General features: G+C 38.1%; 1 protein-coding gene across 3 annotated transcripts in view; it reads left to right on the top strand.

The window, feature by feature from the left end:
- Nucleotides 1–12,492: 12,492 nt before the first annotated feature.
- The window catches only part of LOC135710935 (fasciclin-3-like), a 285,834-nt gene continuing 270,846 nt past the window's right edge, over nucleotides 12,493–27,480 (top strand). Inside the window, exon 1 of one of the 3 annotated variants that reach the window (XM_065233658.1) lies at nucleotides 12,493–13,656. In XM_065233658.1, the coding sequence (XP_065089730.1) occupies nucleotides 13,599–13,656 (58 nt within the window). In that variant the 5' untranslated portion in view covers nucleotides 12,493–13,598. The remainder of the gene's footprint in view (nucleotides 13,657–27,480) is intronic. The other 2 variants (XM_065233657.1, XM_065233659.1) reach the window with 2 other exon arrangements.

Here is a 27,480-nt window from a genome sequence, read left to right as displayed (position 1 = left end):
GTTTTGAAAACATCAATAATCAGATCACTTTTAAACGCAGCTCATTGGATAGAAATTGTACTTCGAGCAAGAGAATCTCAAAAAAGTTATTGGAGATAGCCCACGCAAATTGGACACTTTCGTTGAAATAAGTTCGATCATCAAGTTGACCGGAATAAGTTTCTTAAAACTAACAACTGATCTATTGCAGCATTGATCTCTAATATGAAACTCCGATAAGCCACGACCCACAGTTTCACAGAAACGCTGAGTAAGAAAAATCACATCTTGCCGGGGTTGAATCGAGATTTGGATTTGCGAAACACGACTAGTCTTATTGGAATCACATCTGTTTCTTTATAACACTTTCTTCCTAAAGCTTTTTCATCGTTGCCGAAGTATGCAGTGAAAGCTTTGATCTCGAAAAATTAGCTTTTATATAAATAAGCTTTTTTAAGCTTGTTACAGCTTTAAGTACCATGCAGTGTCGAACGATCGGTTGATCCACGAATGTTGCGCAGCACCGTGATACATTGCAACAATCAAACAATATTGTCTCAGATTTGGAATTATCCTCCTCCAATTGAGCTACACGTCTTATTGACTGTATTTAAAACATTTGAATATCAAACCTAGCAGATGTTAGCTCATAAATACATTTTCTTCAATTGACCGATTAAGATGGACACAAAATCGATCACTTCCTGTATAGTGACTGTCATGCCACACGACTTTGTTGCACGTTTAAATTACTACGCAACATCAGTCACATCGCTTGTAGGTACATTCTTGTCACTACAGCAATGAGTACATCTAATTGGTCGGTCATTCGTTCAAAGCAAATCAATTCCACTTGATTGATGCAATAATGTAATTCCTAAATTATTCAAAACAAGTCCTCTCCCAGTTTTGCATAAATCAACCTTCCGTAACGTTTGCGCTGAACTTGACTTCCACTGTCCTCTCACACCTCCCAACCACGTTCAATTCAAAACGACCAACGTGGCGGGAAGCACTGGGACTCCTGGAGGCTCCCATCTCGAAAACGGGTTACATACATTCGCAGCTGAAGTATATTTTGACGTGCACAAGTCAGCGAGAACAAAGCCTAGCATACATTTGAGGCGGCCACGAGTTTTCTCTGCCATCTTCTTGCCGTCTTTTTGTTTTGGCTTCTCCGGACAACCCAGATCCAGTCCCTCTCCTATCCTGCCCCCCCCCCCCTGCCAGAGTATAACAGGGCAGTGGACACAACATCAGCGATGCCAAGCTTCCAGATTTATCTGAAAAATCCGCGAAGTCTGGAAGTCTCCTATCCCAAGTAACAATTTTGGTTTTATCGTGGTTTTGAATGGACTACATTGTTGCTTGGGATGTTAATAACATGGACCAATTTTTTCCCCAGACAAATTTCTTCCAGGCTTTTCGAAAATAGCACTGACAACCCTGCACAACATAGAGCAGGCCGAAAGAACATGCTTCGCTTCACGATCCACCATAATGATGATGGTGATATGTTGTGGATATGGTAGTGGTGGAGTGGAGACTGGAGTGGGTCATGTCAAACCAAATCCGTTGGGGATGGGGGGAGCAAGGTGCGGACCAGGTGTGAAGGAGGGTGCAGTGGTCCGAAGAAAAAAAAAGTCAGTTAACCAGTCATCATCATGCTTGGCCGTTGTTAGTGAGGCGGGAGAAATCTGAAATGAGAACTTACTAAACCAGTTTTTTTCGCTTCGCCACCGCGCGCCCCGTTCTCCAGCGGCCACGAACCCGGCGGTTGTTTGCGCTTCGTTGGATAAGACCCACGAGAAGCACACAAAACACAAAACTCTTTCCTTCGACCGTTCGTCCGTTCGTTCGTTTGCTTCTTTCCATTTTGGGCTCTTTCTTTTGCATCATTTTTTTTTGCGTCCAAAGTCTGTGCTCCTTCACGTGAGAGGTTCATCTTTGGATCGTTTTGAAGAAACTTGAACGCGCTTTTCAAACGTGTACGAGCCTACAAACGGCCGCTGCTAGTTCTGTTTGCTTACACGTTTGTATGCGTTGAAGCATTGATCGGAGCTCACGGAATATACACAAAGAAGCGATGTTCACGGGAACCGTCTCTATGGTGGGCATGTATTAATCAGTACCGTAGTCTCGATACATTTCTTCACCCGTTTTTGCCATTTACTTGATGTGCTTTGAGTGGCGCGTTGTGGTACCTGTGAGGACGATGGATATGACTGGGTGGCAGTATTTCAGGAAACGAAGAGTGACCACTTGAGGTGGAACCCGAGTTGAAGCAAGTACTCTTGTTCGGTTGGAAATGGATCTATGAATATGGCCTTATGACTAGCTACTAGGAACTTAGGAATTAGCAAATCATTAAATGTCATCAACTGAATGTGTTATAGCTAAATGTAGTCGAAGAATATAGGAGAAATGGCTCTAATGTTGGCCTATGGATCTAAGATTGGGCCCATCGCTAAAAATCTGCTATTTATCAATTTTATCTAGATGAACGCGTCATTGGATATTTTTGGTCGCTATTCGAAATTTAGTCGATTGCTGAATTACATTACATCCATTTTCCATAGTTTTAAATTTCCGGTGGTTAATGTAGTTTGAAACTGCTTTCAATAAAAATAAACAACCACACTGCCGATGTCTCCAAAACCAAGGGCTGGATTCAATTGTATTGAAATGATTGTAGTTCCATAAAATACATCACATAACCAGTTGAAACTATCCACGTGAATTTCACATAACTTTCATGTGATCCCATAATTGGCAATTGCACCACTAAATCACATGAACCTTATGTGTCCAATGAAATCTATATGATTACTCAAATGGAATTTATTATGTTATGTGATATTCAGATAGCAATCAAAATGTTGTTATTGGAAAATATTATGTGCGTTTCTAATATAAACTAGGGTAAATGAACCATTTTTGGACTAGGATGATTATTTCCATGCATGGTTAGAGCATGGATTTTGTCATATGTCTAAGCGAATAAAGTCATGAAAATTTATTTAAAAATAGAGTTAGACCCTTGCACAGTGGTTCCTGGCTGACCAAAACCTCAAAAATTAAAGTTGATATTTTTTATTTCAATATTTTTTTAATCATTATAAAAAGTTAAGAGTATCTTAAATTGAATGATTTGTGCAGTTCTGTTGATTAAATATTTGTTTTTATGGCTGTTATAGTGTAGAGATATCAAATTTTTTTGAAAAAATCGAAACGTATCTTGTAACTGTTTTGCTCAAATATAGCAAAAATTAATGTGTTTATAAACTTTGTTGCTTCAGAAGAAATGTTCTTCGGCTCATTTCACGTCAAATGGATGGTAAAAAAAGAGTGTCTTAGTGTTTTTAGTGACAGTTTCTGATATAAAAATTAGCAAAAATATACTTTTTTAGCATTTAGCCTAAGCAAAACATATGAAGGACACATCCGCCCACTATCATTTAGTAACCAAAATATAGCTAGAAAAGTTAGCTTTCTGATAGGTTTTAATGTGTTTTGCGATTTTTTGCGAAACATGTTGCAATTAAGAATAACAAGTGAAGTGTTCTTTGAAAATATCTGTTTCTATGTTATATAATCTGCGGTGTATACAACAAGCTTCACAATGCCTTTTTCAAAGCACACCAATACGCACACACATAAACACACGCACCATATATCTATATCTTATGGTTCGTGAGTTATGATTTTTTTAAACAAGCAGGTTAGGGTGGCCCCTAGACAATCGTCATTCTATAAATATATTTTTATACGTTCATTTCTCGTGAAATTTTTATACCATATACTTTAAGAACTTTTTATGACGCATATTTTTGCTAAATTGTTATTTCTTTTATTTGAAAAGTTATGACTAGTTTTGTTGAAAAATACTATTTTTTTTTTTAATTTAATTAAATGCTTTAAACAAAAAAAGCTCTTGCAGTTTTGTTTATACCAAAAAAAAAAAAAAAAAAACGATGTTTCCATTGCAGTTAAATGTTTGAAAATCGGTTTACTCCATTTTGAGATATTGACAATTGAAAAGAGTCATTTTTTTCGAAGAAAATAGCCTTTAACTTTCTAATCAAAAAAGATAGTAACCTAGTTGCTTGAGCAAAAATATGCGTCATCAAAAGTTCTAAGTGTAATCACAACAATGTGTTTGCAAGAAATTTACGCATGAAAAGATATTCAAAGAAAATCGATTTTAGTGGCCACCTCTAACCTGCTTGTTTAAAAAATCATAGCTCAAGAACCATAAGAGATAAAAACGTTGTGTCTTCTACAAAGTTCCTTTGAGTTTAATGTTCTACAACCGTTTAGAACACTGCTTTGGTCTATTTCAAATAATAAATAGTTTGTAATTTTAATTAACCAATTTCATAGACCACCCTAATTTTACAAATTTAAAAAGATTGAACAAAAAATATGAAGCAACCTTCCCTATGAAACCATATACCTAAAACTGACAGTTTGGGCGAAGACCAAAAATCTATTACAATGAATGTTAGTTCCATTTCCTATCATCCTCTGTTCATGAACATCGCAGCGAATGTTAGAAGTTGACCTTGCAGGCGATGTAATGGTTTTTTGCCTTTTTTATTTCGTGTTTTGTCTGTGATTTCACCTACACAAGCAAGCATTTGCCTTGATTTTTATGTATAACATGGTAGAACGACGCACACCCTTGCCTCGAATCTATCCAGCAGAAAAAGCATACGAAGTCGAGTGTGAGAGGAAATGAGCGCTTCTTGTTTGCTTTTAGGCTATCCTTATTCAGAAGCATGGTCTGATAATCGCAACGTTCGTTGTTCGAGTCCAGTCGGCAACCTTTTTCCAATTTTTTTTCGACATAATTAATTTACCTCACTAATACACTCTACATTTTTCGGTCTCCAATTTTCTTGCATTGGACCGCAGCTAGGTATATCGCATCCTCGGTTCATGCGGTCTCCACTAACATTCTCTGATGATGAATCCCACATAATTGTAAGCGAATCTTACATCCACCGGTTGGGTGTAGGTAAATACGGCTGGGACCATTGTGCATTGGTTTTGGTTCTACTATACTCCTTTTTGTGACGTCTTGATTGTCAAGTTTTCTTCGTACAGCTAAAATCATCTATTTCAACTGTTTTTTTTTTGCCTATTAGCAACAATTTTGAGGTTTTGGCCAACTTTTGTTCTAAGGGGACCCACTGTGCCTTGGGGAAAAAACTGGAGTACTAGCTCACGTACCCTATGAGAAATCTTGTTTTCAATGTATGTAATTCTCTTCCCACTTGCAACCACGATTATTTCACCTTATTCCCCCGGGAGAGTCGATGATTCAAATTTTCAACCAATGTATCCAGTTGTCGAAAACAGAGTTATGCCCGGTTTACACTTCTACTGATTAACTAGTGCTGTTGGGCCTTTTGCTTACGAAAATGGTTAGCAGCATGATTTAAACAATTTTTCACAGCTGATTAACACTGGCGCTTCCATTTCAGACACACTCATGTCCAGCTTACACGAATTTTGGTTAATCCACATTATGTACCAGCACTAGTGTAAACCGGGCAAAAGCGAGAAATTTCAAAGTGAGCAAAAGTCACTCAATCAGCATTGCCGAGAAATTCCAGAAAACTGCCAACTCTTCTTGATGAATGCTGAAGACGTTGCAAAATATGTGTTTGACACATAACAACAACAAAATAGGCATACGGCGTAGGATTCTCTAAATACCACAGAAATCCAAGGTCATACACCTCTCCAAAAGCAAATGCAACAGAAAACTACTCAACATAAACATCAACAACGAAACAGTACCAACAGTCGAAAGTTTCAAACCATAGATTCGAAACTGACATTCAAACAAAACACCTTTTGTCTTTAGCACTTCTTTAAAAGATAAATTAACACTCCGAATACGGTGGGTAAAATACTTTACGAAGACTACGAAGCCTCCGAAAAACGTGTAACAGCAGGTTTGCAACGACATAACTTAGCCATTTCTTAATGAACTTCAAACATTTTTGTATCTCTAGAATTCCTAGGGTTTGAAGATTATTTTGATTGTAAAAGGATTAAAAATAGGGTCGTCTACTTTATTCAAAACCGAAAAGAGTCGTTACACGTTTTTTTAAAAGGAGTGTTTATGGGTTGTGCAAGTGGTCTATGATCGATAAATTAGATTAATGGGTACATATGTTCATAATTAGCCAGAATACAGTCATGGTTCCTATATATGGATCCTGGAGACAACGGAACGGTCCTCCATAAAATTGGTCAATCCACGAAACTGATCCTAGAGCTCCGCGGTTTTTTTTTAAACATTAGGAACTGTGATATAAGAAAGAATTTGCGTTCATGACATAAACATGGTCCCAGATGGTCATCAGATCGTCCTCGGGAAGATCCGAAACATCAGTAAAAGTGTTCAATCTATTAAACTGATCCTAGATCTCCACGGTTTTTTTTTTCGAAAACACTTGGAACTGTCATATATAAATTAATTGGGGGTAATGACATAAACATGTACCTAGAAGGCCATGGGACCATCCTCCAGAAGATCTTGAACATCCTTAAAAATGGTCAATTCATGAAACTGATCCTAGAGCTCCGCGGTTTTTTCAAAACCATTAGGAACAGTGATATAAGAAAGAACTTGCGGTCATGACATAAACATGGACCTGTATGGACATAAGACCGTCCTTCGGAAGATCCGAAACATCGGTAAAAGTGATAAATCCACGAAACTGATCCTAGAATTCTGCGGTTTTTTCGAAAGCATTTGAAACTGTGATATAATAAAGAATTTATGGTCATGACATAAACATGGACCCGGATGGCCATGGGGCTGTCCTCTGGTAGGTCCAGAACATCCGTAAAAGAGGTCAACCAATGAAACTGATCCTAGAGCTCCGCTTTTTCTTTTTTAAACATTAGGAATTGTGATATAAGAAATAATTTGGGGTCATGGCATAAACATGTACCATGTGGCCATGGGATTGTCATCTGGATCATCTGGAATATCCGTAAAATGGTCAATCCATAAAACTGATCTATGAGTTCCATGGTTTTTTTTTCGAAAACACGTGGAACTGTGATATAAAATATTTTGGGGGCGTAACATAAATATGGACCCAAATGACCATTGACCATGACACCGTCTTCCGGAAGATCCGAAAAAGTGGTGCATCGATAATACTGATTCTAGAACTTCGCGGTTTTCTCGAAAATACTTCGAACTGCGAAGTTTTCGAAAAAATGGGGTTTTACGGATGTTCCGGATCTTCGGAATGACGGTCCAATGGCCATCTAGGTTCATGTTTATGTCACGACACCAAATTCATTCTTATAACACAGTTCCTAATATTTTTGAAATAAACTGCGGAACTCTAGGATCAGATTCATGGATTTACCACTTTTCAGGATGTTCCAGATCTTCCAGAGGACGGTCTCATGCCCATCCAGGCCCATGTGTATGTCACAACTCAATTTTTTTTCTTATATCACAGTTCCAAGAGATTAAAAAAAAATTGCTGAGCTCTAGAATCAGTTGCATGGATGAACCAATTTTACCGATGCTCCGAATATTCCGAAGGACGGTTCCATAGCCATCCGGGTCCATGCTTATGTTACGACCCCAAATTCTTTCTTATATAACAGTTCCATGGGTTTTAGAAAAAAAAACTGCTAAGCTCTACACACTTAATTTTTTCTACCGAGCTCGGCTGTGCAAATCTTGGCAATAAAAGTTTTATTTGTTTTGTTTCATTTGTTTGCTGAGATTCAGCTTAACATTATCCGAGAGTCAGCAATCAAATGTCACTTTTGCTGAGATCTCAGTGAAACTTTTTGTGCCGAGATTTGCACAGCCGAGCTTGGTAGAAAAAAACTAAGTGTGTAGAATCAGTTTCATGGATGGACAACTTTTAAGAATCTTTCGGATCTTGCGGAGGACGGTCTCATGGCCATCCGGGACCATGTTTATTTTACGATCCTAAATTATTTCTTATATCTAGGGTTACTTCCACTCACTTGCTATAAAAAAATGTTTTTCGGAATTATGAAATCATGAAATAGTATAATGCTAATTAGTACTTGTAAGTTACAAGAAGAGGTCATGAAGTATATGTTTGACACATAAAATCTGTCAATATTGCTTTCAGTGCGTCACAATCAGCGATTTTACGACTCGTGAGCGCTCACTCTGAGTGAACGCTCACGAATCATAAGATCGCTTATTGTGACGCTCTGAAAGCGAAATTGACAGGTTTTATGAGTCAAACACATACCTTACACCCTTTTCTTGTTACTTATTAGTACAACATATCATTATAACATCTAATGATTGCATAACTCCAAAAAATATTTTTTTATAGCAAGTGAGTAGAAGCAACCCTGCTTATATCACAGTTACTAGTGTTTTCGAAAAAACAACCGCAGACCTCTCGAATCAGTTTCATGGATGAATCACTTTTACGGATAATCCGGATCGTTCGGGGGATGATCCCATGGCCATCCGGGTCCATTGTTATGTCACGGGACCATTGTTATGAAATCGCTGACTAACGGCGTTATATTTCGAATTATAATATTTTGCAGAAAAATTTGTTATGGTTACAAGATTCAACAGCAATAATGGTTAGCATCCATACCTCTCACGCCAAAGTCACGAGTTCGAATCTCACTCCCGGACAAGTCACGAATGACCCAAGAGCGTTAAAGTGACTATAATAAAAAAAAGCAACAATGAAGAAAAAATTTCTTTGCATAACCGTTGATTTCAAATGTAGGATTGTTAAAAATTTATTAAACAGCATGTTGTTCTAATGACCAGTACTCGGGATAAAACACATCTCAGACCCTCATAAGATTAGGAATCACATAGATGAAGACTAACTAACTCATTTTTTCCTTGTTTCAAGATCATCCTCGGTGGACAAAGCCCAGTCTTGTCGCTTATCAACAAGGCATAAAAAGTAACAAGGACTAAGATGTGTTCCTTGGATTACTGAAAAATCCTGTTCCCCTAGTTTGAAGTAGTCAAGACTAGGAATCGGTGGTAGATCTTACATCCCGTAACGTACCACGAAAAGGTGATCTACCCACGTTACGGGGAGCGACGAGTGATGCTGAGAGAGATGTTTCCTAATCGAAGAATAGTTCTACGCTGTTGTCGCCGCCACACGGTAAGACTCGTCGGTCTCATCATCGGTATTGGTTCTGTTGCTTCTCAACACCGTAGATTAGCGACACCGGTGAACAAACCAGGTTGTCCGACGATTATGTGGTGCTCGAGTATTCCTGTTGCTGGTCAACAACTTCCTGGTTATGGTGACGTTATAGAGACGACGTTCTCGCAGCGACTCAATCGAGGATCGGGTATATTGTCTAGATGTCATCAAGGTTGGGCGTACTTAATGGAGTAGCCATGTGTGCGCTGCACATGCCGGAGTACAAACGTTCCATTACTTTTTTTAAATTCATTATAAAGCATTCACCGCCGCTTGACTATCTGAGCAAATGCTTATATTTGCATTTTAATAATTCCTTTAAATACAAATTACTTCACATTCTAGGATGCCATTTATTTCAGCTTGAAATACCTTGGGCCATTTTCGCATCGACACCGAAACGTTAACCCAAGGGCCAGCACCCACTATATTATCTTGTTTCGAGCTGTCTGTATAAAAATTAATGATCCAGGACGAATATCAAGTCCTCCTGCATCCTAATCAAAGCTAGTCGCATGAGGAGCACGAAATTTATGGTTGAAATAATTTCACTTGGGCATACAATCTTCGTTCATCAATATTAATGGACTTATTGAGAGAGTGGAATCCTGATTCCCGGATGGGTTTTCATCCATATTCTTTTATCCGGATAGTTGGACACCGTTTGTTCTCTGAAAAAGAATAACACATCTGGTCAGCATTCTACCTGCCGAAGCTCAAGCATCTAGGAATTTTAATTACTTTATTTATTTATTTATTTATTTATTTATTTATTTGGAGGGATAACCCACGATAGTGGTCGCAAAACCTCATAATTTCAGTACCAACAGATAACATGGAATCCTACAGATACGTTTGCTGGAACTAAGTCCTAAACATATAAATCGAAATAAATGATTAACTTAATTTAAATCCAGAAAACAGAAGCCGTCAGGAAGTTAAAAGTAGATTATAAAACAAATTCTTAAGCCTAACACGGGAGATATTAAAATCAAGGCAGTTGTAACATTTGTTGAAAATCTTGCACATGCTAGGTAACGGCTCATTAGTGCCGTAGTTTGTGCGAGAAGCCGGGATATTGAAAAAAATAATAAGAAAGTTAATTTAAGTGTCTGATATTGATATTCAACTGCTGCAGAAGTGAATCGCAATGAATGTCCTATAGTAGGAGATCAGCGATGAAGGTACCCTTAGATACGCCTCGGCGAACAGTAAGTAATTGTAGGGACATCAAATTATTGCTTTCATAACTAGAGAGATTGAAAGGATCACTCCAGGGAAGCCAACGAAGGGCGAAACGTACAAATCTTCGCTGAATGGCCTCAATACGATTCACCCCGTTGCTGTAAAAAGGAGCCCATACTATGGAACAGTACTCTAATGTGGAGCGGACTAGCGAACAATAGAGTATTTTTAAACAGAAAATGTTCCTAAAGTCTTTGGCGAAACGAAAAATGAAACCAAGTTGAGAAGATGCCTTAGCGGAAACATAAGCAAGGTGAGTTGTGAATCAAGTAGGACGCCTAAGTCTTTAATGGTAGATTAACGGCCTAATATTTGCTCCTGCAGGCTGTAAGCATAACAGATAGGTGATTTTTTCCTGGAAAACGTTATAATGGAACATTTAGAAGCATTAAATACCATCCTGTTATTGTCACGCCAAACAGTAAAAACGTCCAGCTGCTGCTGAAGAAACAATGCATCACTTCGATCTTTGATGAAAAAGAATAGTTTGAAATCGTCAGCATAAGACAGCTTAAGGCAACTAATCGAAAAGTGAACGTCATTCAGATACAATAAAAATTAATAATAGAATACGGGAAGAAAAACTATCCGGGACTTAGAATTCTCGACTGTAATAGATTTTTTTATCGATTTATGAACTGAAAATAGCAAAGATAAAGTCGACGCAGATAACACTAGTTTACAAATAAATGTAAAAAATAATTACCTTGGATCTTTGACCAATGATTCTTATGTAAAATCGTGCGCTGAATCCAAAAATGTAGTCAAAAAAATCTCAGTAGGATAGTTTTCGAGATACAGCTAAAAAATGAAAATTTACTTTAAAAAAGTTTGTGTACTAAAATACAAATATCTCCGGATTTAATAAGACGATATCAATTATTTTAAAGCCAAATTAAAGTTAAAAAAAATTTCTTTCGATCAACTGAACATCAACTATCAGTGAGATTAGTGGTATTGTTGTGAATTGATATTTTGTTTATTATATTTTTTGTATTGCATTTTTACCAGACAAAATGAATTTCTGCTAAGTTTTTAAACAGTGTAAATAAAAATGTTTGTAGTGGTTGTACCACTAATCTCACTGAAAAATGATCTTTAAATAATCGAAAGCAAATTTTATCACCTTTAGATTGACGTTAAAATAATAAATTTAACTTCATTACAATTTAAGATGCTTGTATTTTAGTAAACACATTTTTTTTAGTTTTTTAGTTAAATCTCGAAAACTAACCTACTGAGATTTCTTTAGACTACAGTTTTGGGTTCATCGCATGATTTTACATGGGAAATGACCATCAGCGTACAAAGTTCAAATATGTTGTAAAATAGTGTAATCTGTCAATATCATTTAGGACTTAATGCGATGTGTACGAAACTAATTGAACCCATTTCCACGGATGTGAGAATTGCAGTATAAATTTCAAAGTAACTCTCCGCCAACCACCATCGTGGAATCCCTTCCGACTCGGGGTCCACTGTGAGTGCTTGAGCTTGCTATCGTCATCGCATGCTAACCGGTCACTTCGTGGTCGGTGAAGTTGGCTATCGCCGCAATATTGTATCGCGTCCTCATCGCAACAGTCGGCGTCAACAATCCATAAATTCAACTTACTACACTCAGCGCGTGACATGCCGAACGGTGTGGTCTCTCATTCCACCAATGCAATGCTTTTTGAATTAGTTCGCATACAAGCTAACATGTGGGTCCGGTAGTGTGAGTTACCTGGTGCCTCCATTCCAGACCGTTAGTCATCGCGTGGTGTTGGAGTTGGGGCATAATATGACGAAAGCAGGTGGGCGCGGCGTGTGTGTATTAGTCCCGAGCTCCACCATGCGTCGATATGTTTGTGCTGACTGGGGGGGTGTTGTTGTAGACGTTACAAAAATTAACGTTTTTCTTTCTTTTTGGACTGCGGTGATGAGGCGAGGAAGGGCGGCTACGGTGAGAGCTACAACACTACTGTTTGTATATCCACCGCAAATGGGTGTGTAGCTCTACCTGACTTGGGCTGATTTTATTGTGCGACCAAACGGCGACCTGTACGCGAGCGACTAGCCAAGTTTGTTGTCCTTATCGATTTCGGTCAGGTATCCTTGTTGTGGGAGTTAACCAGGTCCTTGAAAGCGTCTGACATCGATACGGCTGGTATTGCTGCTGGTGAAATTTGAATCTAATTAGTCTACTTCTTCCGGTCAGCGATTGCGGTCAGGATTCGGACACGAAAGGCCCTGTGCGGAAATTCAAGCTGCGACTCAATTTTTGGTGAGTTACGTGTTGCACTTAGGTCGAGTTGTGTTGCGCTGCCGCTGTTATAGTGGTGTTGCGGCGACAAAAACGGTGAGCGAGGTGGAGGAACCTGCCCTGTGCTGTGGTGATTCATTCCGTTGCGCGGTGTACTCACGGTTTGTTGTGGTGTGGATGAGCTGCATCAGTGTGCGAGAACGAGCTTCCAGAAAGGGTCTCGCGTGAGCTGTGCGCTTAGCTTGGTTCGGCTAGTTGGCTTAAGTACGCGGTCCGCGCTAGTACACGTTTTTGAGTGCGAGAAGGAAAAGTGGCGACCTACTAAACAAAAGAAGACACCTAGCTAATACTGCAACCAAGAAGACGCGTGGAAGACAACGACGCGGTTCTGTTTTTTGAATAAAAAAGAATACAATATAAACCGATTCAACAAGTGTATCGAGAGATTTGCACCCGCGTGCAGGAAACCACCGTTTCGCATTTAATCTCTTTATTTACTCTGAAAACAAGATATTAAAGGAAACAACAACGTGCTGGGGTCCCCCTTTTGGCATCGTAATCAAATCCGCGTAAAAATTTCGGTCCTCTGGACCGCTCCATGGAAAATATTTACTCGACAGAAGAAAGTGTGAAAACACGAAAAAAAAGGTCGTGAAAGTGAGTGAGTGAAATTTCGTGAATCGGGCAGTGAAGTGTCTGCAGGAGCACAAGCAAAAGGAAGATCTTTCAACCGTTTTTTTTCAATTCCTTCGTTTCTGTAACACGTCTCCCAGAAGACGACGGCGAGAAGAGCGCGAGGAGCAAGCGAGCGAGCGAGTGATCCAAGCGTGTTTTTTCCACAGTGTACCCAGTTCTCTTCTTCGAAACTTAACCCGAAATAAGAAAGGCGAAAAAAAAAATCGAACAAAATGGTAGACAAGCAGCAATTTTTCCTGCCATGTTTTGTGGTGTGCGCTATTTTCTCAGGTAATTATCGTTAATTTCTTTAGTGATTTTAATATGAATGGTGTTTTTCCTCCGTGCGGCAGTACCGGTTGTCGTGAGTGACGTACGACGGCCGGGAGATTAACATTTAAAAAGCGAGAGTTGGATGCTAGCGGGTGTCATATTTTGGTTTCGGGTGTTTTATGATCGGTTCCAAATTTTGGCATGCTTTTCATACTTTTACCAACTAGTGAAGGGGGTGAAAGCATAAAAATGTTTTATTGGTTGGTCGGTATGGGAATGATGCTTACGGTTACGGCAGGCTGGTTGGACGATAAGATAATTTTGGCGGGGTGTTGGTTCTGTATTGTGATCGCTCCAATTTTTTTGTTGGCTAAATGTTGCTTTGTGCAATGAGCTGCACAGTTATTTTCGGTTGTTACCTGTAATGACACGAGTAAACAAAAAAAATATATGATTAGATTGCACGACTGTGTGACTCAAACGAACGGATGTATATGTCAATAATTGAAGTCAGTTGGCATCAGTCTGTTAAATGGTATGGTTGTGTTTTTTATAGTAGATATTCAATAAAAATAATAAAAATTTATGACATTTCCCTCACAATATATTACGATCTCTGTGATTCAATGACCTTTTGAGCTTTAATTTCCGATAATCTCGTAGAAGATTTTCAAACACAAACTGAAAGTTTACGGCGGATCTTCATATTTTCTACAGAAAATCCAAAAGACATGCATTTGACAAGAAGTTAGTTTGGGGGGCGACCCCGGCGTAGTGATTAGCATCCATACCTCTCACGCCAAAGTCATGAATTCAAATCTCATCCCCGGACAAGTCACGAATGACCCAAGAGCGTTAAAGTGACTATAATAATAAAAAAAGAAGTTAGTTACTTTTTGTCCATTTTGATGATTTCAAGACAACTTTAGTGTTTTCAAAACGGTTTCGGTGATTCTAGGCCTGTGATTCTCAAATTATGAATTAGACTTAAGTGGGGCAAGAGTACGCAGGTGGCGATAGTACGCACTGGTTCCAAAAGCAGGTAAACGAAATGATGGACCAATGATTATGAGTAGGATTGAAGCCTCTACTGAATACAAGCTTACCAGAAAAATATTGCGTATTTTGAATGATAACCTAAAGGCTATCACCAGAAGGATGTAATTTTTTCGATATTTACATTTTGATATAAAATTAAAAAAAATTCGAAGCGGTATTATGATATCATGGATGAAGATTATAACTTAGGTATTCCAGTATTATGATTGATCTATATGATGGTATTTTAAGGTATGTATCAGCAGACGATATAGGAAAGACATTCATTTCGGAGACCCTTTTCATTATTGACTTCGAGTAGGGCAAGGCTTGAGTGGTGGACATATCGTTTCAATATTGAAAAATGTGAACCTGATTTGAACCTTTAATTACTAGGGTTTAGTGCACTAATATTACCAAATATATTAAATACATCAGATTTGTACGATTTTTTGTTAATGTCCACCACTTGAAAATCTAACTTTAAACCATTGAACATAGAAAACAGATGAGGTCATGCACATAATATGCGCGTAAATATGACAAACTAAGGGCCAACTTTGATTTTTTATTGAATTATAAAGCATGCATTCGATTAAAATAGACGTCTGAAATCATTTAACAAAATGCACACTCTTGCCCCACAAACTTAATCAAGCGTTTTAGAAAAATGCCGTGATTTTTCAAATAGGTATCCATAAGTTATTGTGGCCAAATAGTCAAGGGCAAGGTTGCTGATCCTCACAGCGAAGTAAAATTCGTTATATATTCCTCTCGCTGTTGCTGAAGTAGTGCTGCAGTAGAGCGGCTCCCTTCGCTTGAGTGGTAGCTTGACGCTGCGCTGGATTGAATCATTTTTATCATTCAGCAATCGCACTACTGTGAGTATAGATCAGTTGTATGCGCGAGAACATAACTTTGAGTTAGGAAAAATACGTTATTAGCCTTTGCTCCTACAGTTCCGGATTCAAAACATTGGGTGCCGTTGACCAGCATCTATAACGAGTTTTGCACAATTAAATATGCGGTTGCAATGTGTAGGTTCATTGCGAAAATTGGTAACCGCGTGACACTAAACAGTCGGCAACGTCACTAAATATAAAACTAAGATCTATTAAATTTTAAGCAATTAGTATGTGAAACACATTTTGATGCTTTTAATTCAGAAGAACGCAAGCATAATCGCATGTGGTCGGCAGTGTAGAATAGATCTTCCAACAAACTCACTATGACGATTTCTGCTAAATTGTGGGTTTTCGGACAGGAGCTATGATCTGCAAAGTCACATATACCGGTTACAGTAATGACCAGAATTTGTCAGCCTCTGCACGCATCAGACTTATCGGTAAATCATTTTAATTTTAGCCGTAATTCCAAATCTTTCTCATGCCTTTCTCTTTGTGCATTAAGACCATTGCAAAAGAGCAAAATATTTTCAGAAAGGGAGCCAGGTTCATTACTGCATTTCTAATCCAGGGAAATATTAGCAGTGCATTTGCAATGCAATTTTTCTCTGGATCTACATAGGGAGTAAATAAATAAAATGTCTTAAGAAACAAGCATCACAAAACAAGGCATTGAGGGGTATCCCAGCATATTGAGATTCATAGCTTTCGAGCTAAAGTCACAAATTAAAATCTCACAAATCACGAATGATCCAAGGCTGTTAAAGTGACTATACTAAAATAAAAGTGGGTTCTTTTCACAAGTTCTTTACCCATTTTTTGATGAAATAATCGATTAGCTTGATTCGCTTTCGCGATTGATGTACAATACAGTTTTTGGTAACGCATAATTTTCGACATATTTTTTTTACTTTTTAGAAAATCCATCTTATGTTAAATTCTTACTCTAATTAAAAAAGTTATTCTAAGACCATTCCCAAGCAACATTGCAAGTTTTATCAAGGTTTTATAGCATTCTACAAGTCTACATCATGGTCTACATAACCTTCATAAAACCAGAAATGTTATTTGGGTTCTTTGTGGATCCTTTCTACTTGGTATTTTATGATAAATTGTCTAGACAGTACCAGCACAAATATGTGGGAAAATTTCGCTGATGAGGTGTTGCCAAAAACGGGAAGGCACTGCACTGTATTGCTACACGTTGTATTAGTTTGAATAACTTAAAAAAAAACAGCGTTAGGAATTAGCCTGGTTGACTCATCACTAATAGGAACACTTGGCAAGCCTAGTGCAACATGTGGGAATCTGTGGTGTCTAGACTGAAATGTCTCCGAATTTTTTGCTTACAGATAAAGTTCATAGTTTTGTTTACGAAAATAAGTTTCAAAAAATTCGGGGTGGTTAATTTTCCCGAAAGTTTTAGTTGAAGTTTCCGGACATCACGTACATTGAAATGTAGAATGTATGTTATTTAAAAATAGAGAGAGTTTATCTCTGCAATCCATTAAAAATATAATCAGAAAAAATATATATACGAACATTTTCACAGCATAGGAAAATAGCTAGAAACATAAGGAAATCCAAAGTCATGGTGATGAAAGTTTGTCATGGAAGAAAACTTCTAACCTTTCAATGGAGAAAATTTCATAGTGGTGTTTTTGACTGGCCAAACTTCATCAACTCTTAGGAAAATTTCCTTCTGCCAAAATTTTGCAGACACAATTTGCCGCACTATTTCAGCGCCTCTGTGAATTAACGGAAGCAGAGTATTCTGTAAAATTTGCAGACCGCTTGCCTTCCACAGGGGATCCAAAAGCAAACTGGCACCTTCCCATTTTGGATATCTTATGCACAGAAAAAAAATCTGAATTTTAACTATCGCGCAAAATCTCCCTTCGTTTAATATTGAGCTATACTTGGCATAAACAGCGAAATGTTTTACAAACTTGCATACAGTATTGCTAATATATGCGATATTGCGCTTAAATTTAAACGAAATATCGCGTGAATTTTAGCCAAATCTAGCGTTAATTTTATGTGCGCTATATCTCGCAGAAATTTACACGAATTTTTCGAACGGTGTGGGAAGGTTGTGCTCCGTTAAGCTGGGTTTAGATGTGACAAGTCAATTGATCATGTCAGTTGAATTCAACTGACTTGAACGCGAATTGAACGTGTAAACCATGCCATTCAACTGACTTGATCAACTCACTTGAATTGAAAAAAGTTGAACCAGCCTCAACTTTTCAAGCTAATTGAATTCAACTGAGTTGATCATTTGACTTGCCTAGTCTAAACCCAGCTTTACCATCAGTACATTACCAAGAGCACATCACCCCTAGTGGTGTCCGCGTCACTTATCTTCATTTTTTTTTTAAATTTCCATGATTCGTCTTGCTCATATCGGCAACTCGTAGCACTCGCTGCGAGTATTAAACTGACTCACCGTGAACGCTCATTGAGGCCTGCACTCTTATCCGATCACACCAGTTCATAAAGAACGATGAGAAAGGAACGAGAGTGAATGAAGCGCTTTGAGTCGTACGATGCGAGTATCAGTAACCTTGGTCAAGGAATCGACTCACGGTTAGAACCTTAAATTTTATGTTACGTTAAAGAAGATACATGAATTTTAAAACTAAGTGCGTACTCTTGTCCCACTTTACTCTACCATCCACTGGTGCATTTTATAGGAATTTCAAAGGATCTTTAGGAATAATTTCAAAGGATATCAAAGGATGATTTTTTAGGCATACTTAATCTGAGTATTTTATTCAAATTAGTTCTGAGGAATGTAGGTGAAATGTAAGGAGAATTTCAAGGTAGTCCTGAGTAGAATTCCTAGTGAATCTTGAGAAGGATTCGAACTTAATTTATAACAGAATTATGTGGAGCATTCCAAAGAGAATCCAAAAAGAGATCCTACTAAAATTGCACACTTATTTTGAGGTGACTTCTTTTAAAGAATATTTCTGGAGAACTGAATGTAAATTCCAAGGTACTTGTAAGTAGAATTCCAAGAGAAGAAGGAGAATCCAATTTTGAAAATAATTCAATGAAAATTCTGATGATGATTCGAAAAGTACTATTAGGAGTATTTCAAAGCAGATTTGTGAAAGTTTCAACAACATGTTCAACAATGTTTTGATGTAAATTTTATAAGAATACTATGGCGAGCTATAGTGCAAAGGCAGTTGGGCATGGAAAAGAGGGAAGAAGGCTTAAATCGCTATTGCTTTCAAATGCTGATATAGCGTTATAAATCGGCTTGCCATTTTGTCATTTTGACATATGTTTTAATTCCTTGTTGAGGATATATAAGACATAATGAAAAGTAAATTTAAGGATTAGTGCTCAAAGAGTTACAATGGGGCAAAAGGCTCTTTGAGCAAATCGGTGAAAAGTTACTTTTATCGATTTTCGAACGGTTCCATATGGTTGTCAACATGAAACCAACAATAAATACATCCATCAAGCGACAAGGACTTCATATAGTACACAAGAGCGACAACACTTTGCGTGACTTGTTATGTAGCCTGAAGGATAAGGTTCCATCGGATTAACAGTCTGGAATTTATCAAATTCCCTGCAAGGACTGTCCTTCGGTCTATATCGGCCAAACGCGTCGCAAAGTAAAAGACCACCTAAAAGAACATAACCATGCTGTGGACAACAACAAACCAATGAATCAGCCGTTCCCGAGCAGGAACCGATAGCTAATCGATAACAAATGAATATCTTAATGTGGTATGATACCAGATTTTGGTATGCTTGTGGTATAAAGTCATGTTTTGATATTATTAAGTTATCGAAATATTTTGTAAAATGTCAAATAAATACCAAAATAACAAAATGTGATCTTTCAGTTTTCAAACAATAACACCTAAAAGAGTTATTGAATTGGTATTAGAAGACCTTCAAAATAACAAACTTTGGTATTCTGACATATAAAAAAGTGTCTGTTATCCGTTTGTTATTTTAAAAACTAAATTATGTATTAGGAGAATATTTATGAGGTATTATTTTTGATTTTTACCTCTTATGTCAGCCTCACTAATACTATATTTAGGTTGCCAGTTATGCTATTTTCATACCTGAATTTGGTATTATTAAGTTATTTTTTTCTCCTGCTCGGGTTGCGGTACACACAATTAGCTTAGACCATAACATTGACTGGAAAGATGCAAAAATCATCAAAACCGTCAGAAAAGCTTCACATCTAAATGCATGGGAATCATCATTTATCACCAATACTGCTGAACCATTGAAGAATGAAGATGACCTCCCCATTATATCCTGCCTTTTTAAGATGACAATTCTGATAATCCAGTAGCTTCTCTTCTCTTCTTATTGGACGTGTACGGAACAACGTATGAACATCCTGAGTAATCAGTCGGAAATTGTCCCGTAGATGGGCAACATCACGCCGTAAACCGGTCGACAGAAAGGTAAATTTTAATTTATTTTAACGTTGTAAGAACGATAAGTGTTGTGTCTTGTCTCGCGTCGCGTCTTGTGAGTGACATCCATCCTAATGGATTTTTTTTCGCTTGATGACTATAGTAGGAATTTGAGATAAATGTTTGTAGTTCAACCAATTGATTCAGGATTTCATTAGTGAGAGAGTAAGCAATAATTACGAATATTACAACGGGATGTAGAGTTGTTTTAAATTTTCTATTCAAATTGAAAATTCAATTCTTATAAGAGAGAGACGGGACCTCCAAAATATATAGCATAAGCATTACTGTTATTGTCTTTATTAAAGATCTTTCATAAGCAAATGTAAGTATGTGATGATTGATATTTTGTTGCTGTGTTGGGTGTATTCATCACTGCAACCATTACTTTGATCTGTCGTGATATATTTTCCGTTTTTATATTGCTCTATCAGTATGTCGTATCACTATTTTGTGAAGCGACCGACATAGACTGACCAAAAGCATTTTCCCAGCCAGGTATTACATTTCGAATGAAATGTACTACCTGACTGAGACCTGCATTCCAAATATCAAAGGGTTCTGCCAGCCCCTTATCGAGAAAAATTCGCCTTTTATTGAAAATTGCGGTACAAGAACATAGCAGGTGTTCAGAGTCTTCCTTTGGTATGCCACAGAATCGACAAATATCCTATTAACTTCAAGTCATATTGACATGGACCATGTCCTGTTATCAACCCAGTAAAGGCACTGAGATCTTTCTTTAATAATTCAAAAATTCTGCCAGTCATTGAAGTATTGTCCCAGTTGATCTCGAATTTCAATTTTTATCCATTTCTTGATCTCTATTTTAAGAGATTGCAGGCCGAAACTGCACAGAATGGTTGTGGACCTATGCATTTTTGAGATGATTCTGGCCTGCTCAGACAACCAGAATGCACATACATTCAAAGTTGTTTCTGTGATATACAAACAAACAAATCGTATAGAATGAAAAAAGGGCCTTTACCTACAAAAGTGGAGGCCATATACGTGCAAAGTTTAGTTTCTTTTTAAACGAGTTGATTTGACATTATATACGATTTAATCTTTAAAAACAAATTAAATTTGAAAAGCCTAACGATGTAATCCGATTTAATTTGTGATACTGTACGATGGAAAGATGATTCATCGCATATAAGTCGGAATTTTGGGTTCTATACGATTTAACTTAAACATAATGCGATTTATGTCATACTTATATGCGATGTTGACTTAAACTATAGTTATTTACGATTGTTATACGACTTCTGGTTTGCTGGGTGGATAAGGTGTCGGCTTTTTCATTCCCTTCAATTCTACAGTGGCCATTTCTGAAGTGACATCACACATTCCCAAACGAGTTCTGAATTCCATGTTGCCGATTTTGAAACATTTAATGCTGCTTGACTATCACACATAATGCAGATATTCGGATGTTTATAATTTATTCTTAAGCATATTACAGACCATTCAAGAAATGCTTGAACTTCTGATTGGAACATGGATGGCCGGTAACGCATAGATACTGAGATATCTATCCCTGGACCAGTTGCTCCAGCTCCCACACGATTGTTCAATCTTGAACCGTCCTTATAAAAAAAGTAAGAGGTTGTATCCAAGACATGACCGTAGATTTGACGTAGGATTACGAAAGGTGGTTATGATGTCACAGCAAAAGTATAGTAAATATTAAATTGATTTCTTATCTCGTTATCAGTGAAAAATTTCGATAGGTTGAAATTCGGCAGCAATTTGAGATGCTCTGTCGGTGTCGATGTAGTACAAGCCAATCCTGAACGATATATCTTGGATACAAGCTCTTACTTGAGCTCTTTAGTTAACTCTTTTATCAGTCATTTTAGTTTAGAACAATGCAGTGGAATTATTTCCTCGATGTTCTTGGAGATGATAGCGATGTTGTTTCAAAGGGATATAGTCAAATGTTCAACCTCGTCTTCAAGATCCTTCTCCAGCATCCCAACCAGTAGATAAAGCAATGTTGTCTCTAGGCGTTCTGATGCTGTCTCGGTAACATCGATTTCCTTCAGCATCCATTTTTGGCTGCTTTTTCGGAGGTTTGTCCGCTTGCAGTTCCTTTGCGCGCTTGTATTGTGTAACCAAATGATGCAACATCGATATCGCAAACTATTTCTCAAATATCATTTACTTCGCACTACAATTGTAGAAATTTGAAGAGATTGAACTGCCCTATAATTTTGGTGTTCGGAAATAAAATCTGTGCTAGGGAAAGCGTTTTTCGCAGTCAATCGGTGATAATTTTCATTACTACATTCGTGCAATTTTCAAAAGTTACCTTTTGAAAATTGATAAAGTGTTCAGTTTAGCAGATGCATAGATGACCTTCCTTTCGATTGGCTTGTTTAGCATTAATATCCATCCGCTATTGACAGAGTTATAAATGGTCAAATCCTAACCACTTTTCGTAAAGCGGTCGATTTTAGTTTTTTGAAATTGCACCCCCAATATATTGCCGAAAGACGTAATCCTACGTCAAAACAGTTGAACCTGGACGGATGTTTGGTCCACCACTTACAATCAAATTATGTTGCATTGTATAAATGATCGAAATGATATATTTCCCCATCCAGTCTTCATTTTTTAATACATGAGAACAATATAAATCACTTTTAACTTACTAAGGTGTTTGGTAAAATTACCTTCAAGGAAGTACTTTGTTCGTTGAACCCTTAAAGCACTCCTCTTAGCTTCTAAACAATTGGTTAAATTGTTGCAACGGAAGCAGATAAAGTAGAGCATCTAGTGCCATGCTCGGTGTACTGTTCATTGTACTAGTTATTGAGAGAGAGAGAGAGGCAAGTTTTTGCAGTCTCCCCAGCTTCTTCTGAGCCGATTTTTCATTAGCTTTCGGTCACGCGTAGTGGTTAGAATCCATACTTCTCACGCCAAACTAATGAGTTCAAATCTCACCCCCAGACAAGTCACGAATGACCCAAGAGCGTTAAGGTGACTATAATAATAATAATAATAATGATAATGTTACCCACACCTTCTACATGGATGACTTGAAGCTGTTTGCGGAAACAGTGGAGAAGCTGCACCGTCTCTTGCAGCTTGTAACGGTGTTCAGTAATGACATCGGGATGGAGTTTGAAGTCGATAAATGTCGAACAGTCAATATCCGTCGGGGTCAAGTACTGGATACTGGCAGATTCCGCATCAACGAACAGGAGGAGATTCGGAATATGGCTGAAGGTGAAACCTACAAGTACCTGGGGCTCCTGCAACTGAAAGGGATTCGCCTTACAACGATCAAGAAGGAGCTGCAGGAAAAGTTCTTGTATCGAATCAATCGTGTTCTGAGGTCGTTCCTGTCGGCCGGCAACTAGCTAAAGGCGATAAACACGTTTGCTGTGCCCCTGCTGACCTACAGCTTTGGGGTTATCAAGTGGACCAAAACAGACTTTTTTTTTTCCTCTGGTTTGTTTTTTCCGTCGATCTTGTTTTCCGTGCTGAGCACCAATGCTACCGACGTGCCAGGAAGGCAGCTCCCACACCTGGACCCTACCTATCGACCCATCAACTCATGAACTGGGAACCAACGGCTTTACTTCCCATCCGAAGGAAGGCGTGATCAGAGATGTTATGCCTCAGAACATCCCGGCGACGCCGACCCAGGCCTGGAGGCGATAGAACGAGCAGTACGAGTGGCGGTCACTAAGCATCGCATGCATCTTGCGGCATCAGTCGGCCGTCGAGAGAGTCACCTTGCCACTTAAGGTGCGAGGTAAACTCTTCTGAGAGACTGAAGGTTTCATGGTAGCCATCCAGGATCGGGTTATTGTGACGAAGAACTACCGTAGGTATATATTGCACGAAGAAGTAGAAGACCGGTGTAGAAAGTGCAATGCAGTAGGGGAGACGATCGAACATGTTGTTGTTGGTTGCCAAGCGTTGGCAGAAGTAGTGTATATCGGTCGTCACAACGATGTCGCTAAGATTGTGCACCAACAATTTGCACTGAAGCACAACTTGGTGGACCAGTACGTACCCTACTACAAATACCTGCCAGTCCCGGTACTGGACAATAGTTGCATAAAACTGTACTGGGATCGCGAGATCATTACGGATGTCCACATTCGTGCCAATCGCCCTGACATTGTGGTTTACGACAAAAGGATGAAGCGGGTAACCCTCATCGATATTGCTGTACCGTTAAATCGCAATGTTCAGTCAACGTTCTCGACCAAGATACTGAAGTACCACGATTTGGCGGAGGAGTTGTGCGTATAGTTCCGGTATTAATCTCAGCGACCGGAATTATACGTTCCCTTGAAGAGTTGGAACTACGAAGAGAACTGAACAGCATTCAGAGAACTGAACAGCAGCATAACTGATCCGACTGAAGCAAACAAATTAGGATGTAAGTCAACTGACGAATGGGATCCACAGAACCTAACCCCCTTGGCATAAAGACAGCCCAGGGTTGGTGAAATTTTCCAGCATTTTTGCTGAGAAGTGCCAAAACTCTATAATAAAAATAAAAATAAAAATAAATTATACATAGGATATTCTGGGACTTCTTCTTATTATTTTTTGCATTTCAAGCTTATTGCGTGCTCTCAAATTATTGTTCTACTAAATGCACTCCCACAGTTATTAATTGAGAGCTTTCGATGCCAATACCAATGCATGAATTTGTATATTTTGTGGCAAGCACAATGATACTCTATGCCCAGGGAAGTTGAGTATATTTTCTTCGGCTTGGTAATACCATGCCTTTACTGACTAGGCTATGAAGCTCCATATTCTGGGTCTTACAATCGTCAAATAAATCCAGTGGATCATTTTTGGTTTTAGGCTCCATTTCCTGCCAAAAGTAGTTCACCTGTCCACAGAGCATTTGTTTCCTTGTTAACAACCTTCAATAGAACTCAAAACTTTTAGTTGGTGTCAATAGCTTGAGAGGATGTGAAAAGCTTTTTAAGTGTGTTGATTTATTTCCTTTTAATTTCTCTATAATTAATCATTTTGTCAAGCTTCTGCATTCATTTTCCATCAGATGTCACTGCTATTGTTGGCAGTGACATCTATCGGAAACTACATATAATCTGTTTTCCGTAAGTTGTTCACAGAGGACTGTGCAGTGCAAAACATGTCTGGAAACTCTATATATGCATTTAGATTAACATCGGAAGTCCCTCCTTTTTTACACATTCAGCACACAAAATAGCTCACCTCTCACAGGATTTCCTGCCGATTTCTATGAATGGGGCGGAGCAGAAAGTATCTTTTGTGCAGAATGTGTAAAAAAAGAGGGACTTCGGATGTTAATCTTAATGCATATGAAGAGGTATCAGACATGTTTTGCAGTGTCAGGTACTCTATTTTGTAGTCTGTGAGAGGGAAATCCCAAATAGAGTGTCATCAAAGTACATAGCATGTTGAGAAATTAAGCTAGTGAAGGCAAATTTTCTCTCTTAAATTTGAATTTGTTGGCTCTCTGGGGACTGGTAGTAAAGCAGGGAAAAATCATTATTATTTAATTTCAGCTTGTATAACAATAATTTCCGAGAAAAAAGTGAACGACAAAGTCCCTGACTAATTTCTTTAGATTGTCGTTCACTTATTTTGACCTGAATATACACCGAAAGCGAATTATTCCCATTTCTCTCAATTTCTATATGGGTTTTTTATCACTTCCTACCGGTGGAACAACACCACTTTTGTGAAATGATTAATTGCTTATCTTTTGACTTCATCAGTGCCAAGTACTCAACACCAGTAAAAGGAAAAAATCAACACATTCAACAAGTCTTCATATAGGGATTCCGTTAAGAGGTTCAACCAAATTAAAAGATTGAGAGGCTGTCTAAAAACATGAAATGAACTTGAGAAATATTCTCAGCAGCTTTCAAGCTTTATCAAACAAGTTTTTTACGACAACTATCCGCTACTAATTAAAGGAACGCTCTACAAATAGGGATGTACCTTGGTGGAATAAAACCTTAGGTAAATTTCACAATTTTGCAACTACAGAATAAATAGCGAGAAATAGTAACAAGACAATGGGATCAATATAGGGAAGCCCTCACATGATATAATAAGGAAATCCCAAGATATAAAAGGAAGACCTGGAGGCATACATGTGAAAACATTGAAAACACTCCAATTGCTGCCAGAGTTCAAAAAGTCCTTTCAAAATATCATTGAATTGGAATAAGAACTCTTTGACTATGTCTGTGAAAACACACTTTCCATACTTTGACTATATGTTTAGTATTAGTGCTGCGTGAAGTCAACGATTTACATAGTTGAAGATGCTAATTTCAAATAACAAACTAAAGTGGTAATTTTCATACGAATCTATCGGATGGATGAAAGTTTAGAATTGATAGTTCCGTTAAAGTATGGCAGTGTGGAAATTGCATATAGAGAGTAGAAAGCGAGCAAATCGGTTTGATCATCTCTTTTTACCAAACTCCCCCGTTGGAGAGGGATGGTTAAAGGGTATTCCCCCCGCCACCACTGGCAAAAAGAGATGATCGCCGACTTGCTCATGTACCAACGATGTGTTTGAAATAGTTCTATAGATTTTTACCGCACTCAAGTTGTTATCTGAAGGAAGGCATCCAGTCGTAGGTTTGGAAATTGCAGCTATTGTTACCTCTACCACGGTATGTGCTCCTGTCACTTTCCATGTTCAATTACCAACATTCATGAGGACCAAAATGCCCCATAACGTATCACCTTTTCGTGGTACGTTACGGAATGTAAGATCTACCGCCGATTCCTAGTCTTGACTACTTCAAACTAGGGGAACAGGATTTTTCAGTAATCAAAGGAACACATCTTAGTCCTTGTTACTTTTTATGCCTTGTTGATAGTGATAAGTCCTCGAGTTTCCTGGACCGATGATGATCTTGAAACAAGGAAAAAATGAGTTAGTTAGGCTTCATCTATGTGATTCCTAATCTTCTATTCGTTGTTCCCTAGTTTGGTTAAGACTAGGGTTCTGATGCAGGGTCATTATCGGTGTCATTCTTTAATTTTGTTGCTAAGGAATCCAATTTTGACTGACAAAAGAGCGCGCCTTTGGAGGGTGTTTCAGCACTCCGAAGGGTATAAACAGCGGGACCTTTCAATTAGAATAGATTCCTTGCGATGAAGGCAAGAATGACAACTGTATCAAAACCGAATACTTCATCATTTTTCAATAGTGATGAAGTATTACGACATGCACTTAACTAAGGACAAGGGATATACTACAATAGATCAAATTACTGGTCGAAGTAGTTTTATGTCTCGAACAGAGGAAAAAAAAGAAGACCAGAATACACGTGCATTGCAGACGGGCACTGAAAAAACAGAACGGAACTTCAGACAATAGTGAATGAACCGTTAGAGATTGCCATGAAAGACGCTTGTAATCTGGTCAATAGAATTTTTACAGAAAA

This window comes from Ochlerotatus camptorhynchus, unplaced genomic scaffold (genome assembly GCF_037179485.1).
Source record: "Ochlerotatus camptorhynchus isolate MF236.1 unplaced genomic scaffold, CSIRO-AGI_Acam_v1.1 ptg000406l, whole genome shotgun sequence".
NCBI lineage: Eukaryota > Metazoa > Arthropoda > Insecta > Diptera > Culicidae > Ochlerotatus > Ochlerotatus camptorhynchus.
Note: the sequence above shows the minus strand (reverse complement) of the source record. Positions and strands in the feature narration are given on the sequence as shown.